The sequence below is a fragment of the Pristiophorus japonicus genome, chromosome 3 (genome assembly GCF_044704955.1).
Source record: "Pristiophorus japonicus isolate sPriJap1 chromosome 3, sPriJap1.hap1, whole genome shotgun sequence".
Classification (NCBI taxonomy): Eukaryota; Metazoa; Chordata; class Chondrichthyes; family Pristiophoridae; genus Pristiophorus; species Pristiophorus japonicus.
In genome coordinates this window covers 317,332,203-317,350,736 of record NC_091979.1, presented here as the reverse complement: position 1 = coordinate 317,350,736, position 18,534 = coordinate 317,332,203, and the positions used below count along the sequence as shown (strand labels likewise).

At 46.2% G+C, this 18,534-nt stretch overlaps 1 protein-coding gene across 1 annotated transcript in view; it reads left to right on the top strand.

Annotated features, from left to right (window-relative positions):
- The window catches only part of LOC139256107 (monocarboxylate transporter 12-like), a 33,703-nt gene extending 15,630 nt beyond the window's left edge, over positions 1–18,073 (top strand). The window contains exons 4-6 of the mRNA XM_070874123.1: positions 8,168–8,792; positions 16,308–16,567; positions 17,813–18,073. Of these exons, the coding sequence (XP_070730224.1) occupies positions 8,168–8,792; positions 16,308–16,567; positions 17,813–18,009 (1,082 nt within the window). The 3' untranslated portion in view covers positions 18,010–18,073. The remainder of the gene's footprint in view (positions 1–8,167; positions 8,793–16,307; positions 16,568–17,812) is intronic.
- The last annotated feature ends 461 nt before the right edge of the window (positions 18,074–18,534 follow it).

Below are 18,534 nucleotides of genomic sequence, written 5' to 3'. Positions count from 1 at the left end.
TCCTCTGTAGTTACTGCAGTCAGACTAGTCCCCTTTTTAAAGATGGTCACGATTACGGCATCTCTGAGATCTCCATGCATGCACTTCTCCTTCCAGATGAGAGAGATAAGGTCATGCATTCGAGCCAATAGTGCCTCTCCGCCATACTTTAGTGCCTCGGTGAGGATTCCATCCGCTCCCGTTGCCTTGTTGTTCTTGAGCTGACGGATGGCCTTTTCTACCTCGTGCAGGGCTGGGTTTTTGCTGAGATGGTGGCGGGTAGCATGCTGTGGGATGGAGTCGAGGACACTCGTGTCAAAGGTAGAGTCTCGATTAAGGAGATCTTCGAAGTGCTCCTTCCAGCAGGCCCTGACTGCCTCGGTGTCCTTGCTAAATGTCTCCCCGTTCTTGGCCAGCAGTGGGGTGGGGCCTTGGGTGCTTGGGCCGTAGGTGGACTTGACTGCGGTGAAGAATCCTCGCACATCATGGCTGTCGGCCAGCTGCCTAATCTCCTGTGCATTCTCCACCCACCATCTATTCTTTAGCTCATGGGTTTTTTGGTGGACCTCGGCCTTCAGCCATCTGTAAAGCTGCTTTGCTGCTCCCGAGTTGGGTTGTTGCTTTAGGTTCAGAAATGCCATGTCCTTGGGCTTTATTAGCTTCTGGATCTCCTGGTCATTCTCATCAAACCAGTCCTGGTGTTTCCTGGTTGAGTGACCGAGCGTCTCTTCACAGGCAGGGGTTATGGAGGCCTGGAGGGCAGACCAAGCCCTGTGGGCATTCTGCGTCTCGGGGTCATCAAGGTTCGCCAAGTTGTCCGTGAGGCGCTGGCTGTATAGGGCTCTCTTAGCTGGGTCTTTGAGTGCCCCGGTGTTGATTTTTCTGTGGCATTGCTTCTGTTGCCGTCGTCGCTTTGGGGCCATATTAATGTTGATGATGGAACGGATTAGGGTGGTTCGTCCAGCAGTCGTTTGCCCCTGTCATGGCACGGGTGATGCACATGGCCTTGGGATCCCTCACTCGGACGATGACTTAGTCGAGCAGGTGCCAGTGTTTGGAGCGAGGGTGTTGCCACGATGCCTTGTACTTGTCCCTCTGGCGGAACAAGGTGTTGGTGATGACGAGGTCGTGTTCTGGGCATTTTGTCAGGAGCAGGGTACCGCTGGATAACAGAAGTCCGGCAACGGATCAACTCCTGACCAGAAGCACAGATTGAAGGCAAGATCAAGAACTTACTGGCTGAAGGAACTGTTGACGGTCTCACAAAGCTTGTCCTTGTGAACGTCATTTATTTTAAAGGAAACTGGGACAAGAAATTTAAAGAAGAACATACACGATATGGACAATTCTGAATAAAGCAGGTTTTCCCTACCTCCCACCTCTGCCAATCACGCCTCCCCAGAGGTCTTTGTCTTTATCGAACCTTATGCCATGCTATTGTCATCTTTTCAGAAAAAAAATCGCTTTCAATAGAGGTGAGCATCGGCGCACCGGAGGAGGTCCTCCAGAGCTGGGAGAGCTCACAGATCTGGAAGAGCGGGCCTCAGCCCTCACGGGCACATGATCGCTCGGCCACGCGTGTAGGTGCAGATAAGGTGTTGTTACCACGTAAGTCACACACAATCCCCGGGCCGTGCAGTGTTCATGTAATATAGTCATGTGACCATAATTGTATAAATGATGCCAAGTGATGTAATGTAATGCTGGGACCATCATGAACTCTTAGTGCAATGCAATGCAGTCTCTGTAAATTCTGTTCATGTTCATTGCATGTGGCATTGCTCGGTGATATATAATGCAGTAATGTTGCTCCTCTACATATGTCTGCGCAATGTGAGCGTTAAAATGTCAGCTTGTCCCTCCCTCCCTTCCCCTTCAGCTTACCTCTTCTGTTATGTTTTCTAGCTGACCTGGAGCATCAGCAGGCAGTGCCGAATTGACCAGAGAGGACACCTGAGAGGAGAAGGATGATGATGATGATGAAACCATCCGGCTTTCTGACCCCCCCCACCCCAGGATGGTACCGTTGGATGTAGAAGAAGGGGGTGCAAAAACTGAAGGGTCCGTAATACCTGCAGCCACCTCTTCCTCAGCCGAACCCACATGTCATGGATTGGGCTCCGAGGAAGTGGCCAGACCAAGCGGTATGCACACCGAGTGTTGAGCCCCCGTGCCGAATCCGCGGAGGCTGATTTGGGCAGGGGAGGTGCGCTCGAAGGCATGGTTGTGTTGTCGAGGTGGAGCGTTAACATTGGTCGAGAGCTCCTCCAGGCAATTGTTGGACTAGCCGGAAACGTCGCAGTGTAATCAACGTGCCAATTGGAGGACACGCTGGTGCTGATTGCGGTGATACGGCGAACTGCCGATCCTGTTGATGCTATGCGGCAGACGCTGCAATCGGTCCACGACACTGAATCCCACGGTGTCGTTCCACCACTGCCGACAGCACATGGGCGTCAGGAGCATGGCAATACGTCTGAGCCTCCCTCTTCTCCAGATTCCCCACACGTGGCACTGCCACCGTCACCCCCCCCGGCCCACAGCAGCATCGCTCGAGGCACCCTGCTGCACAACGCACAGGTCCCAACTCGGGCAGGGGCAGAGGTAGGGGTGATGCCAGAAAACAGTTGAGGGTGCGATGGAGTGGGGGAGGGAGTGCGGGGAGAGAGGTGGTGGGAATGGTGGTCACAGGTAGATTTATTGGCAGGTTGTGGGGCAGACATTGTTCAAAAAATGTTAACTTTTAATGAAACATTGTTTACTGTTTGGAGGGGCGTTGTGGGTTTAATGTTTAACGTTTAATGGTTAATTTTTTCGATCTTGATGCTTTGTTTACATTTTGTTACAAATTTACTTTAAAAAGATTTATTTATTAATTTATTTCACAAAAAACATTTTTCAAAAAACTGATAACATTTTATTGAACTTAACAATTATTGTGCAGTGCCTCACTCACTTTCACAAAATGAGGGGTTAACAATCAATAAAAGGGTTGCAAACAATGGCTGGGCAAGGTTTAAACTTAACTCTCAACGTTCAAGCAAAGCGTTCATTTATGAGCTCCTGACGTAACAGTTTTGCTGCTGCGTAACTACCACGGGGCTTCTCCTGCGGTGCAGGGGTGGAAGGTGTCATGGGCTCATCGGCAGACTCCTCCTCAACCTCCTCCTCTTCCGCTTTGTCCTCTGCCTCATCCCCTCTGTCCTGAGGTGGTCCTGCAGTCCCCTGTGGCAATTCCTGTCTCTTTCTGATCGCCAAGTTGCACACCATGCAGCACACCACAATGAGCTCCGCAACGTGCTCAGGATGATACTGTAGGCTGCCTCCAGAGTGGTCCAGGCATCGAAAGCGCTACTTCCAATTGTCTTTTCGGCAATATTGCATGTGGCTGTTACTGGATCTGTCTGAGGCTTACAGAGGGGCGTCAAGAGCCAGGTGGTGAGGCCGTATCCATTGGCACCAAGCATCCAGTATTGACCTTGTGGCTGACTTTTATAGAGGTCAGAGTCAGTGCTCTCATGCAAGATGTGCGCATCATGAATGCTTCCTGGAAAATTTGCGTTTACCACCATGATTATTTGCTTGTGGTTGACGGAGCTGCACGTTCAGGGAGTGGAATACCTTTTGGTTTCGAAACACCTCTGCATCCTCTAAAGGTGCTCGCAGGTTGATGTGCGTACAGTCTATTGCACCCTGGAGCTTGGGGAAGTTTGGTATTCTCCAGAGCCCCAAAGCACTCTCACTCTGTGCCTCCCTGCTCATTGGGAAGTTTATAAAGTCCATCCTGCGTGCGTAAAGCGCTTCTGTCACCTGTCTAATGCAGCAATGTGTGGCGTGCTGAGAGATGCTGCAAATGTCGCCAGCTGAGGCCTGAAAGGAGCCTGATGCATAGAATGAAAGTGCCACAGTCACCTTAACCTCAACGGGCAGTGCGGTCCTGATGGTGCTGGTAGGCTGTAGGTCTCCCTTAATTAGCTGGCATATCTACTTTCGGAAGCGCAGCCTTCTAACGCACATTTTATTGGACAGGTCCAGGTATGATCGCTTATCTCTGTAAATGCGTTGGGTGTAAGGTCTCCTCCTCCTCAGCAGTCTGCCACCTCTTTGGGCACATAATGCTCTTCTTCCAGCTCTGTTCTGCAGCATGTGAATAGTTAGCAATATTGGCTGAGAAATTGCAGGCCCCATTCTTTTAAAAGTCTTCTAAACTATCAAAAATTATTAAATTTTCCTTAAACAACCAAAAAATTTATCTAGATAGACTACTTTACCCTCAGATTATGAGCATTGATTTCAAACACGCTTAAAATCCACTCATAAATGATTTTAATGCTCCCTCCAACTTAAAGTAGCATATTTTTCAAGTTCATCCGTTTTAAAACATGGCATCCATACCGTCGGGTTAAGGTCAGGTAAGTGCAGCTTTTTCAGGGCGGTACATTATGCTGGCGGTAATTTGTGCGAATTGCCGAATTTGGTGCCCGGCGGTAATATGGCCGGTATTTGGGCAATGCACATTGAAGTGCATGGAAAATCACCCAAATTACCGCCGGCGGTAATAGGCTGCCGAAATTACAGCAGGCAGTATAAGGGGAGTGAGTGGGCGCTAGTTTCCACTTGAAGCAATTAATGGGCAGTAATGGCTTCCAAAGCACTAAATGGGCAGAATGTTGCCGAAAGTCTAGCCCATAGAATCATATAGCACAGAAGGAGGCCATTCGGCCCATCGTGCCTGTGCTGGCTCCTTGAAAGAGCTATCCAATTAGTCGTACTCCCTTGCTCTTTTACCATTACCTTGCAAATTTTTCCTTTTGAAGTATGTATCTAATTCCCTTTTGAAAATTACTATTAAATCTGCTTCCACCAGCCTTTCAGGCAATGCAATCCAGATCATAACAACTTTAAAAATGTTCTCCGTCTCCACTCTGCTGGGGACAGATTTCTCTGGTTGATGACTCTCCCACCAGTGGAAACGGTTTCTGCTTATCTACTTTATCAAAACTCTTCATAATTTTGAATGCCGCTATTAAATCTCCCCCTTAGCCTTCTCTGATCTAAGGAGAACAATCCCGAGTCGCTCCACATAACTAAAGTCCATCATTATTTGAGTAAATTTCCTCTGCACCCTCTCCCAGGCCTTGACATTCTTCCTAAAGTGTGGTGCCCAGAGTAGGCCCCAGCTGAGGCCTAACCAGTGATTTAATAAAGATTTAGCATAACTTTCCTGCTGTTGTACTTTATGCCTCTATTTATAGAGCCAATGAACCCATCTGCTTCTTAACAGCCTTCTCAATATATCCTGCCACCTTTAAAGATACTCCAAAGGAATTTCCATCATCTAGATTGAGTTGTAGCAATCAAAAATCTTGCTAGGTGAAAAGTTAGTCAAACAAATACAACCAACAAAAATGCAGCAAAAAAAGGTCACTAATCTAGTTCTCAAAAGTTAAATTAACCAAAAATGCTCCTGTGCACAGTCCAGCAAATCTACCTTTTAAGAAGTCAAAAGCTGACAATGTGCCTGATCCTCATCAGCCATTTTATATGAATGAGCTGAGTCTGTATCGTAGCATCACCCGCAAAGAAATTGGGGAATTCTGCTGGCGCTCATTACTGGTTCATTAGCATTAATTATAATAATTAAATTTAGCTCTCGGCCAGTCGAGAGCACGTTCCGCGATGGTAAGTGTAAAAAATGGCCCAATTATTAACTGACTGTTCAATGTGGTGCAGCTGTGGGTCCTGGTACAATTTGAGAGTGGGGAGGCAGAAAACTGGGTGAGGAATTGGTAGCACTGGTGTGAGAGAATAAATTATTTTAATTTATCTTTACGGTGGAAATCCTACCAATTTTTTTGTAAAATTAAGATAGTGATGCAAAGTTTTTTGGATAATATTTGCAACATGCCAGTATATTAGAGAGGGAGGTACAGAGGAAGATTGGTCAATGAGAGACTGTCACGAATGGCAAGTATGTGCCTCGCCCCTCCTTGGCTCAGTGTATTGGTACAGCAGGGTGATGTACTGTTGTGACAAGCTTAATCTGATAATTGCCTTCTACTGTTGTATTTCTGCCAAGTGAATGTTAAAAGTCTCTTGAGCTTTTTGTTTGTGAACCAGTAAAATAAAGGGGCATTTCCAAAGCAAACATAAAAGTGGAAAATTGCCAACTTTACTTGTGTTGTTGTGTCTGGGACTCTTTGTTCCGCTCCAGGTGAATACAGTAGCTGCATACTGCACATTGCAAGGCTGTGGCAAAGTACAGCACTGAACCCTCCACCGAAAACAGTTGCTTGTGTAAAGGACCACCAAATAGGAGCCTAACTACCCAATCTAATACACGAGTGTACATAGCGTGCGGTCCCATTAGTATTTTAAGCAGGTTTGTATGAATGCACTTGGCTGGTTACACATAATGTTAATTTAGTGGCAATGTGCCCTTGTGATAAATTGTTGAAGTGAAATTATTAGCCAGACACTTGAGTCCTTCCTGGTCCAGAAATTTAAGTAGCATAAATAGCCACTGTGACAACCCCCAGTGATTTTGCTGTCTGCACTGTTTAGAAACATGGAATGGGGAAAGATTACATGAGTTAGCTTTATATACCTGTCTCATATTAAGGTTTTTAATTTTGGCAAAATCTCGTTTTGTTTTTCTATCTTGCAGAAACCATCTTGAGGAAGTTTTGTCCTTGTATTCGCTCTGAATTTAGTAATGCTGTCACAATGCCATTGTACTGAAGGGCTGAAAGATCCTCCTGGCCCAGCACAATGGGCAGGAGCAGTGATTTGAGACACTACTTGTGGCATCAAGGCAGAAAGAGTAAAATAAGTTTTGCAGTGTCCTGAAGTGAGTTTTTTTTTTGTCCACCAGCTTTCAGAAGATCAGAGACGAGAGGCTGGATTTTACCAACCTCGGTGGGACCCGGCCTCGCTGCTGGTGGGCGACATCGGTGGCATTTCCCGGCCAATTGAAGGAAGTGGGTCTGGTGATGTCTTTTGATGACTTGTCATCAGCCGGTTTCCTTAAAGGGGCCATGCCCAAATTAATTTTGACAGTTGTGCTGTCAGTGTTCTACAGCCTTGAGGTGCTGCAATCACTGACAAACACTGCACAGAGGTGCCCGGCTGAACCCAGGCTCTCCCATGACTCCCTCCATATGCTTCTGGAGGGTCTCACAGCATGCAGGGAGATTCCCTTCCCTTCCAATAGATGGAAGAGACCTCTCCAGGAGATCAACTGGCTAAGCCACTCACAATGCAACAGCACTCTACAAACTGTGAGCAGACTCACCGGTGCATACATTATACTAACCTAGAAAAATGACAGGCAGGAAAAGACCAGCTGGTCCATCAAACCTGCTCCACACTCATGATGCCTGAAGCAACACATCCTACCATCTGCATCACGCCCCCCTGCCCCCGCCAAACACGGCCATGAATTTTCATGGGAGAGGCAAAAGAAATCGGGAAAAAAACCCAGGGCCAATAAGGATCTCAGACAATCCAATCCAATACAGAAGATCACATTGACCATGTGTACATTAACTGGTACATCCACTTACTGTCTATATGATGCAAGCTCTGCCCCTGCAAAGAATTGGTCGAGCTCCCTCTTGTAGGCATGGAGAGTCAGCACCCAGCACACCAGCCGGTATCACAATCAGAGGCTCACTTCTCTTTGGGAAAAGAACCCAACTAACATCTAGGCTAGTCCTACTTGTGCATAGTTTAAGCTCGTGTCCCCGGTTGTCCTTAATCTGAAACTGAAATAATCTATGAATTACACGCATCATCATTTTATATACCTCTGTCAGATTGCCTCTAATTCTACGCTGCTGTAAAGGAAATAGACCCAGCTCATTAAACCTATCTGAGTAACAAAGGTAAAATCTGCTACCATTTTTTTTACGCCTCTCCTGAAGTTGAAATTTCCACCCAATATGGACAAAAGCTATTGGGCTTATTCATCAGATTATTGCAATTGACACGTCAAGTTTCTCGAGTTGTTGGGTGCGTCTTAGATAGAGGCAGTAGTTTTGAAGCGTGTGTGTGAGTGTGCATTTGCCTGCATTCCTAACTAAAAGCAGTTGTGCTGTCGACTACTGTCAGTAGAAAGCTGAAAATGAAAGCAACTGGATGAAATAGTACACATCGTAATTTTTAAAAATTGTGTTCTCTGTTGCAGGTTGTGGATATGCTCTAGCTTATTCTCCAGCCATAGCTATTGTGGGGAAGTACTTCTGTAAAAGAAAAGCTATGGCTTATGGGTTGGCCATGTCAGGAAGTGGAATTGGGACTTTTGTTTTAGCCCCAGTGGTTCAGCTGCTGATTGAACAGTACTCTTGGCGTGGGGCGTTACTCATCCTTGGAGGCCTTGTAGCTAATATTTGCGTCTGTGGTGCCCTGCTCCGGCCCCTCACTCTTGTAGAGGATCTGTCCAATTCCACCGTAAGCAGTATGGCGAGCAGAAAGCCTTCTGAGGAATGCAGCTATAAAACACAACGTGAAGACCCTCAACTGCCTTGCCCTTCTGCAGATTCAAACTTCATCGGAAAAGGCTGTGGTAACAAGCAGCCCTGTGGCTGTTGTCCGTCGTATAAAGAATACGCCTTCCTCCTGACGCCAGACTTCCTTGTATTTGGTGTATCGTTGCTGTTCTTGGCCTATGGCTGCAACACTCCTTTTGTGCATCTTGTACCATACGCGGTAAGCTCTGGGGTCAGCCAGCAACAAGCGGCCTTTTTAATGTCAATACTAGGCATCATAGACATTGTTGGGAATATTTCATTTGGCTGGCTAGCGGACAGAAGGTAAGGATAAAACACACAAGTTTTTGATTTTATTCTGTACTAGAATGATGAAACTCATAGGGGCTGAAATTTCCCCTTTTTTAAAGAGCCGTTAAAAAAGAGGCAGTGACTGTGCGGAAAGCACTCATCGCTCGGTTGCCCTAATTTTTTGGGGGGGGGGCAGTGGATGTTCCTGCCCCGTCGACCCTTTACTGACCAGTGGCGACCCCGTTTGCGCCCTGCGTGGGAAATTGCCCCATGGGAAGTTACCCCGCGGGAACGGATTGGCTGCCGCTCGGTGCCCCCGACCGCTTTCCCCTGCGGAAAGCTGCCTGTGGCTGGGTGGCGCGTCCGCCCCTAAAGGGGAGGGTGCACTGCCGCGGCTGCCATTTTATTTTAATGGTCGGCCGATTCCGAGGTCGGCCCGGCAACGGTGCCCCCCCGGGTTCAGCCCGGCACCCCTTGGCCCGGCCGAAACCTTCCCCGGTGGCCCAGTGGGTGTCACTAATGTGGCTGCAGAGTTCACAGCCGCCCTCTTTTAACTGAAGGGATGTTGCTACGCGTCAGCGGGATGTCTGCGTTGCTCTGACGCCATCAGCGCAGCGCTGATCACACGTACCAATGTCCGCCCCGCTCCCCATGCACTTCTGCCCCACCGCAACTCAATTTCACCGCCCGGAACAAAAAAAATATACAAAGTGCTGAATTTCGCTCTACTCTCCGAGAAAAATCTTCAATATCGGTGAGTGCGCCCCCTGCCAGTCGGAGGACAATTTCAGCCCCATAGCCTAAAGGATGAATTGCAGCATTGGTAACTCCGAGATCATTGTCAGTGCTCCATAGAACCAGGGCACTTAGCCCCAGAAACTAATGACCCTGGGCAGGATTTCCTGCGCGAATTACTGAATTGGCAGCGTAACTTTTCAGTGGACTGGGTAGAAATTGTCTTCTGGCTCCCTGCCACTTGCAGAATTTTCCATTGGAAGTCATCTGATGCAGTTCCCACCACTTGTGCCGTCCAGAGGAGTTTCTGTCTCCCTAGGAAGGATACAATTTGAAGGTTTTGTACATTTTCAGCTCACATCTTGAACCACTAACACTGAACCACTAATGTCGTAAAAACTTTAATAGAGTGCTTTAAATACTTTAATAATTCAGCTTATCCCATTGTCCCACATTCCTCCATTTTGTCTTTTTTGCCCATTAATAATTTTATTTTCTGCTTAGTCTAACTTTTCGATACCTTGCTTTACTAATTAACACCTTTTACTAGTAAACTTTCATCATTCTTTATGGTTTCCACTGTTTATTTTCTGGATGTGAACTTTTTAAAGCCTGGGTTTTTATAAACTTAAAAGCATCTCTGAAGGCCATTTTTCCTCGCTCATCAAAAGTGGCTGGTATAGAGATTGATATGGTCACATTAACAGATGTTGGCACTATTCACCGCACCAGGCCGAGAGAGTATGTGCAATGCACTAGAGGAATTGATGCATATTTTTGCAGCAGAGAGGGTTTTATTGTGCACCTGGGAATGCCAAGTGATGTAATTGGATGCCAGGATTAAAAGACTTCCATTCCTCAGTACAAGATGTCTTTCACTTGGAGCTCAGAAGTTAATCAGAAACATCAGCATTGGGAGAAGAGAAAGAGGTTGGGCTATGGGGAGGGAACAGGAAAAGCATCTGATTTGTTGACCCCAGTCCATCTGAGAAATGGAGAAACTAAACAATCGAGGAATTGGTTTGTCAGTTCCCACCCACAACTGGCTGGATTCACAACATGGTATCCATCGCCAACCCATCCACTCCTTCAATCACATGTCCCCATTTGGCCTTGTTTGTGTTTTTAATGAGGCATACTTATGCCCCTCTCAGTTTAAAAAGATGAAGGATGCCAGGAAATGCAACGAAAATCAATAATAATGGGTCCAGATGGACAACGTATTGGCTGCCAGCTTTCTGAATTCACACCAACACCATTAGCCCGTCAGTTAATCCTATCCAACCCAAAGAGGTCCAAAATGGTTTGTGAACCCCCTATAAAAATGATTGGAGAGGGGTGATGATTGAAAATTGATGAACCTGTTAATGCTGGACGGGGCTGTAGTGTTTAACTATGAGTAAAGTTAAAATTAAAAACAGAAAATGCTGGAAACGCTCAGCAGGTCAGGCAGTATTTGGGGGAGAAATTGGGATCATTTACATTTCCCAGGAGTTTAATGGCAGCGGTAAACTGGTAGCGCCCCGCTCCGCTGGCGATTTTTCGCACCAGAACAAAAATTGGCCCGCCCCTCCTGAAGCTGTGCGGGGGCGATGACAGCGATAGCTTCGGGGGACACGAACGAACAGGAGGCTCGCGGGGCGCAAATTAAAGGGGAAGTGGCGGGTGGGTCAATATAAAATGTGCCAACTTAATTGTCGTGGCCCACTAACGCTTTGAAGGTGGGGTCCATGCCGTGATCTGGCAGTGCGGCACTTGGCTTCCACCCCTCCCTCCCCTTCACATGATCCATCTCCAACCCCTTCCCTTCCTTGACGTCTCTATCTGCATTTCTGGGGATAGGCTGGCCACCAATATCTATTATAACGCACTGACTCCCACAGCTACCATGATTACACTACCTCATACCCCGCTTCCTGCAAGGACTCTATTCCATTTACCCAGATTCTCTGTCTCCTTCGCATCCGTTCTAAAGCTGCCACCTTCCATACCAGTGCTTTCCTTTTTCCTCCACCGAGGATTCCCCTTCATCATGGTTGACGGGGCTCTCGACCTTGTTTGTTCCATTTCCCACAGTTCTGCTCTCATCCTTTCCCCTCCATCCCAGAACCACGATAGAGTTCCCCTTGTCCTCGCCTTCCACCGCACCAGCTCCACATTCAAATGAACATCCTCCGCCATTTCCCCCACCTTCAGAGTGATGACACCACCAAACACGCCTTCCCCCTCACCTTTCAGCATTCCGAAGGGACTGTTCCCTCTGCGACATTCTGGCCCATTTCCCAATCACTCCCAACACCCCTTCCCGATCCCACGCTATGCAACGCCTGCCCTTTCACCTCCTCCCCTCCCACCGTCCAGGGCCCCAAAGACTCCTTCCAGGTGAAATAGCGATTTACTTGTACTTTAGTATACTGTATTCGCTGCTCACGATGCGGCCTCCTCTACATTGGGGAGACCAAGTGTAGATTGGGTGATCGCTTTACGGAACACCTCCACACAGCATGACCTTGAGCTTCCGGTCGCTTGTCGTTTTAATTCTCCATCGCACTTCCATTTGGATCTCTCTGTCCTTGGCCTCCTACACTGTTCTAACGAAACTCGAGGAATAGCCCCTCAACTTTCGATTAGGCATTTTACAGCTGTCCGGACTCAACATATTGAGTTCAACAATTTCAATTCATAACCACCGCTTCTATGTTTTCGGACGGCAGTTGTTGCTAATGATTCTGTTGTTCCCATTTACAGCTCCTCCAGACCCATTTTTTTTTGTCCCATTACCACCCCCTTTTGCCTTGCACCATGATTCCTTCTGTCATTTAATTCCTCCTGCCATCCACCCGGTCGCAGACCTTCCATTTTGTTCTCTTCCCCCACCCCCCCGTCCCTGCCTTTGTACTTTCTTAAAACCCGTCACATCTCTAACTTATTCCAGTTCTGATGAAAGGTCATCAACCTTAAAATTAACTCCACAGATGCCTGACCAGCTGAGTATTTCCAGCATTTTCTGTTTTTATGTAAACGTTTTTTAAGCCTCGAGTCTGTAGACAAGAATGAGATCAGCGTAGTTGAACCTAATTATTATAAAATAATTCTACTCATCGTGGTTCAGTCATCTCCACTTGAATGGTGTTTTAGTTCATTTGAAGGCAAATGTTTGCTGTCATTTGGAGATTTGTATTAGCCAAGTTCATTGTGTCTAGATTCTATAAGAACATAAGAAATAGGAGCAGGGCAACCCCTTATTCTGAAACGATGCCCCCTAGTTCTAGATTCCCCCATGAGGGGAAACATCCTCTCTGCAACTACCCTGTCAAGCCCCCTCAGAATCTTATGTTTCAATAAGATCACCACTCATTCTTCTAAACTTCAATGAGAATTGGCCCAACCTGTTCAACCTTTCTTCATAGGTCAACCCCTTCATCTCAGGAACAATCTCATGAACCTTCTCTGAACAGCCTGCAATGCAAATATATCTTTCCTTAAATACGGAGACCAAAACTGTATGCAGTACTCCAGGTGTGGTCTTACCAACAGTTGGAGCAGGACTTCCCTACTTTTATACTCCATCCCCTCTTGCAATAAAGGCCAGCATTCTATTTGCCTTCCTGATTACTTGCTGTACCTGCATGCTAACTTTTTGCATTTCATGTACAAAACCCCCAGATCCCTCTGTACTACAGCATTTTGTAATCGCTCCCTATTTAAATAATAATTTTTGCTTTTCTATTTTTCCTACCGAAGTGGATAACCTCACATTTTCCCACATTATAGTCCATCTGCCAAATGTTTGCCCACTCACTTAGCCTATCTATATCCCTTTGTAGATTATTTGCATCTTCCTCACAACTTGCTTTCCCACCTATCTTTATATCATCAGCAAATTTGGCTACATTACACTCGATCTTTTCATCCAAGTCATGAATATAAATTGTAAATAGTTGAGGCCCCAACACTGATCCCTGCGGCACCCCACTACTTACAGTTTGCCAACCTGAAAATGACCCATTTATCCCGACACTCTGCTTTCTGTTAGTTAGCCAATCCGCTATCCATGCTAATATATTACCCCCAACCCCGTGAGCTCTTATCTTGTGTAGTAACCTTTTGTGTGGTACCTTAGCGAATGCTTTCTGGAAATCCAAATACATGACATCAATCTGTCCTCCTTTATCCACTCTGCTTGTTACATCCTCAAAAAACTTCCTTAATGATTGACTCCAGCATTTCCCAATGACAGATGTTAGGCTAACTGGTCTATAGGCCCCAAGTTTCCACTTGATTTGCTCCTGATTTTTAGGAGCAACTGGTGTAGAACGGAGTATCTTAGAAATCGGAATTCTCATCATTTAGTTTGCTCCAGTTTTAGTCAGTTAGAACAGTTTCACTTTGGAACAGAATTTTTTTTTCAAAAGGGGGCGTGTCCGGCCACTTACACCTGTTTTCAAAGGTTCGTCAGTGAAAACTTACTCCAAACTAACTTAGAATGGAGTAAGTGAAGATTTTTGTATGCTCGAAAAAACCTTGTCTACACTTTAGAAAACCAGGCGTAGAGTACAAATCAGGCGTAGGGAATGGTGGGGTGGGGGGGTTTAAAGGGAAGTTTACAAACATTAAACATTTCAGTTTTACAAATAAAGAGCCATCATCAATAATAAATGATAAATACATCAATAAATCAACCAATAAATCAATCAAAAAAAATTTGTAAGAAATAATAATTATTTTTTTAAATCAATAAATAAAACATTTTCTACTTACCGACTGCAGCACCAGGAGCCCTCCAACAGTGTGCTGGGATGCCCCCCTCAGTGTGTCTCTGTCAGTGTCTCTATCTCTCTGTCTATCTCTGTGTGTCTCTCATTCTCTGTCTGTCAGTGTCTGTGTTTCTGACAGCGAGGGGAGGGGGGTAGAGGGAGAGAGGGGGGGAGCAGAGGGTGGGATGGGGAGAAGGGGGAGGGATGGGGGAGAAGGAGAGGGAGGGAGAAGGAGGAGGGGGGAGAAGGAGGAGATGGCGGGGGGGAAAGGAGATGGCGGGGGGGGAAGGAGATGGCGGGGGGGAAGGAGATGGCGGGGGGGAAGGAGATGGGGGGGGGAAGGAGATTGGCGGGGGTGGGGGGAAAGGAGAAGGGGGAGGGAGGCTGAATGGGCCGGGCCCGAGACTTCGGGCAGGGTCCGTCCCCAGCATCAGATTTACAGGTAGGTGGCATTGGGTCGGGCCGGGGGGGTGGGAGGAGGGAGGTTGGTTCGGTTCGTGTCGGGGGGAGGGAGGGAGAGGGAGGTCAGGTCGGGGGGAGGGAGGTCAGGTCGGATCCAGTCTTGGGGCGGGGGGGGAGCGGGAGTCGGGTCGGGTCCAGTCCGGGGGGTCGGGTCCGGGGGCGGGGGTAAGCGGGAGTCGGGTCGGTGTTGGTTTCGGGTTCAGTCCGGAGGCGGGGGGCGGGAAGCGGGAGTCGAGTCGGGTCGGGAGGAAGCAGGAGCTGGCTGTGGGAGGAGCCTTATTCACGCAGCCCCAGTGAGGCCATTCGGCCAGGGCTAGGGGTTACGTGCTTCGGGCCCCTCCCACACAGTTTTGGGCGCCTGGAGCTACTGCACATGCGCGCCCACTGTTGCGCGCATGTGCAGAGGTCCCGGCACTGTTTTCAGCACAGGGACCTGGCTCCGCCCCCTACAGCTCCTGCTGCGCTGCGCCGAGGGCCAGAGGACCTGCAGGGAGCTGGAGAATCTGGAGGGTTTTTTTAGGCGCATTTTGTGGCGCGAAAAACGGGCGTCCAGGTCGGGACTGTGCCGTTCTAGACGCGGCTCGAAACTTGTGCCCATAGTTTCCTGCTTTCTGTCTCCCTTTCTTAAATAGGGGTGTTACATTTGCGGTTTTCCAGTCCGCTGGGACCGCTCCAGAATCCAGGGAATTTTGCTAGATTACAACCAATGCATCCACTATCTCTGCAGCCACTTCTTTTAAGACCTTCGGATGCAAGCCATCAGGTCCAGGGGACTTGTCCACGTTTAGTCCCATTAGTTTGCCTGTTACTTTATCTCTAGTGATAGTGATTGTTCTAAGTTCTCCCCATGCAATAGCTCCTTAATTATCTATTATTGGGATGTTTTTAGTGTCCTCTACCATGAAGACTGATACAAAATATTTGTTTTAAGTCTCTGACATTTCCCTGTTTCCCATTATTAATTCCCCAGTCTCATCCTCTAAGGGACCAATGTTTACTTTAGCTACTAATTTCCTTTTTATATACCTGTAGAAGCTTTTACTGACTGTTTTTATATTTCATTAGTTTGCTCTCATATGCTATCATTTCTGTCTTTATCATTTTTTTAGTTGTCCTTTTGCTGGTTTCTAAAAATTTCCCAATCCTCTGACCGCCCACTGTCCTTCGCAACATTGTATGCCTTTGTTTTCAAATTGATACCATCCTTTTCCCCCCCTTAGTTAGCCAGGGCTGGTTCTTCCTTCTCTTAGCATCTTTATTTCTCACTGGAATAAATCTTTGCTGAGAGTTATGAAAAATCTCCTTGAATGTTTGCCACTGCATTTCTACAGTCTGATACTTTATATTTTCCCAGTCCACTTTAACCAACTCTGCCTTCACATCTTTGTAATTACCTTTATATAAGTTCAGGACACTAGTTTGAGATCAATGGTAATCATTTGTAAGTAGGAAAGGATGGCCATTAAAATTGCTGCAATTCTTCATATCGAGTGCAATAAAAACAGACCAAGCCATTAGGATTTAATTTATTGGGCAGTTTATCCAAACTGAATAATATTTTTATTATGGCAACCTTCTCTCTTTAAATCTGCAGGTGGTTGAAGAAGTATCGCAAATACTGTTACATTTTAACCATTGGGCTGGATGGTCTCTGCTCTCTGTTCATTCCCATTCTGAGATCTTTTCCACTCCTTGTTCCCTATGCAGTTCTTTATGGATACTTTGATGGGGCTTATGTTGCTCTTATCCCAGTAATAACATCAGATATAGCAGGAAATGCTTTCCTGTCCTCTGCTCTGGGAATAGTTTACTTTATTCATGGGATACCCTATCTTATTGGCCCACCAATCGCAGGTCAGTAATGTGTTACATAATCTACTACAGTTGTTTTTATTGTAAATGGATTTTGAATTGTTCACTGATTTATTTTGTTTTACTATTTTAATAAGTTTCAGCTAGTGTCAATCAAACTGTAATGTTTATACTCTTGCAATCCAAGCTAAAGGGATCAAGGGGTATGGAGAGAAAGCGGGAAAGGGGTATTGAATGGTGGTGCAGGCTCGAAGGGTCGAATGGCCCTATTTGTGCTATGAACCTATTTGTTTTCAGGGGTCACCAAAAAAATAAGGATAATGTTGCTATTAGCTCATTTGCTATTATCTGCCCTAATATATGATAGGCGTTCCAGTCATTCCGTGTGCTTCCGCTACGCAGCACTATTTTCTGAGAGCACAAAATTAGTACATTTACCCATTGAGTCTTGTCTAAACCTATCTATCCCTTTCTAATGGTTACACAAGTAGTGACATGATTGGCTGCACAGTTATCTTGTCACAATGGCAGTTGTTCTGAAATGATTGAGGGAGATTGAGCTACATCGCTGACCTACTTTGGCTCCAGGTTAAGCAATGCCTCGATTCAAAATTCTCTCGTTTTCAAATCCCTCCACCACCTCGCCCCTCCTTATATCTGTAATCTCTCTGTAAAGCCCTACAACCGTCTGAGATATCTACGCTTCTCCAATTCTGGCCTCGAGCAGCCCAATTTTAAACTCCACCATGGGCAGCCCTGCTTTCATCTGCCAATTCCCTGAGTTCGAGAATCCCCTCACGAAATCTCTCCGCCTCTTTACTTCTCTTTCCTCCTTAAAACCTAGCTCTTTGACCACTGCCCTAATATCTCGGTATGTGGCTCAATGTCAAATTTTGTTTGATAATGCTCCTGTGAAGCACCTTAAATATTGTCATTCAGTGTACTTCCCCCGGAACTTCTCAAAAGCCATGGTTGGCTGCGAATTGATTTAACAGCTGACTGACTTGTGAGTGACCCAACTTACTGGTTTTACTACTAGGGGGAATCGTATTGTACATTATAGGTTATTGTTGCTATCCTGATCCACTTGGACATCCAAATGAGCTTCTGCCTCAGTTTGTACCAGTAATGTGCTTAAGTGTTATTATTGCTGCCTCAACACTTTATAGGGATGTGCCTTACCCACAAGGTGTGATTGTGGGATGTATGTTTTTTTTTAAGTGTTTGCAATAGCGCATCTGTAGTTCAACACTGATTTTTTTTTAAAAATCCTCTTTCTCTTTATAGGTTGGTTGGTGGATACAACAGGAAATTATACCGCAGCCTTCCTGGTCAGTGGGTTGTCCATGATATTCAGCTCCGTGTTGATGATTACTGTCAATCAGATGAGGAGCTGCAGAAATTCAGCTGCCGTTCAAACCACCGTCATAGAGTCAGATCCTACCACTATAACTTTTCAGACTGCATCACCTGATCAGATATAAAAATAAGAGTTCATACAACAGTTACATTAAAAAAACACACAAGCCACAAATTGCTGGCACGTAGAAAAGACATCAAAACATGGAAACAATTTAGAGTAGGCAATATTTGTACTTGAGTAGATATCGGTAAATATTTTGTTAATTCTTTCAATGCCAAAGTATTTTTTATATATATATATAATAGTTTTTGTTTTAATTTTCTGATCTCCTTCATACATTCCACACATTCCTATTGACTTGCTAACTGCATTTCCAGAGGTCCTCCTTTTTTTTTAAAAAAAAGGCCCATGTGTGGACATGTGACTCCTATAAATGTACCAGATTTATCTGCCAGTGTCGGTTTTAATGTTCATACCTCATGTTGAAGCTGGGTCACTTGAAAATTTCCAGACTGAGATAAATAGATTTTTGTTCGGCAAGGGTATCAAGGGATATGGAACAAAGGCGGGTAATTGGAGTTGAGGTACAGATCAGCCGTGATCTCATTGAATGGCAGAACAGGCTCGAGGGGCTGAATGGCCTCCT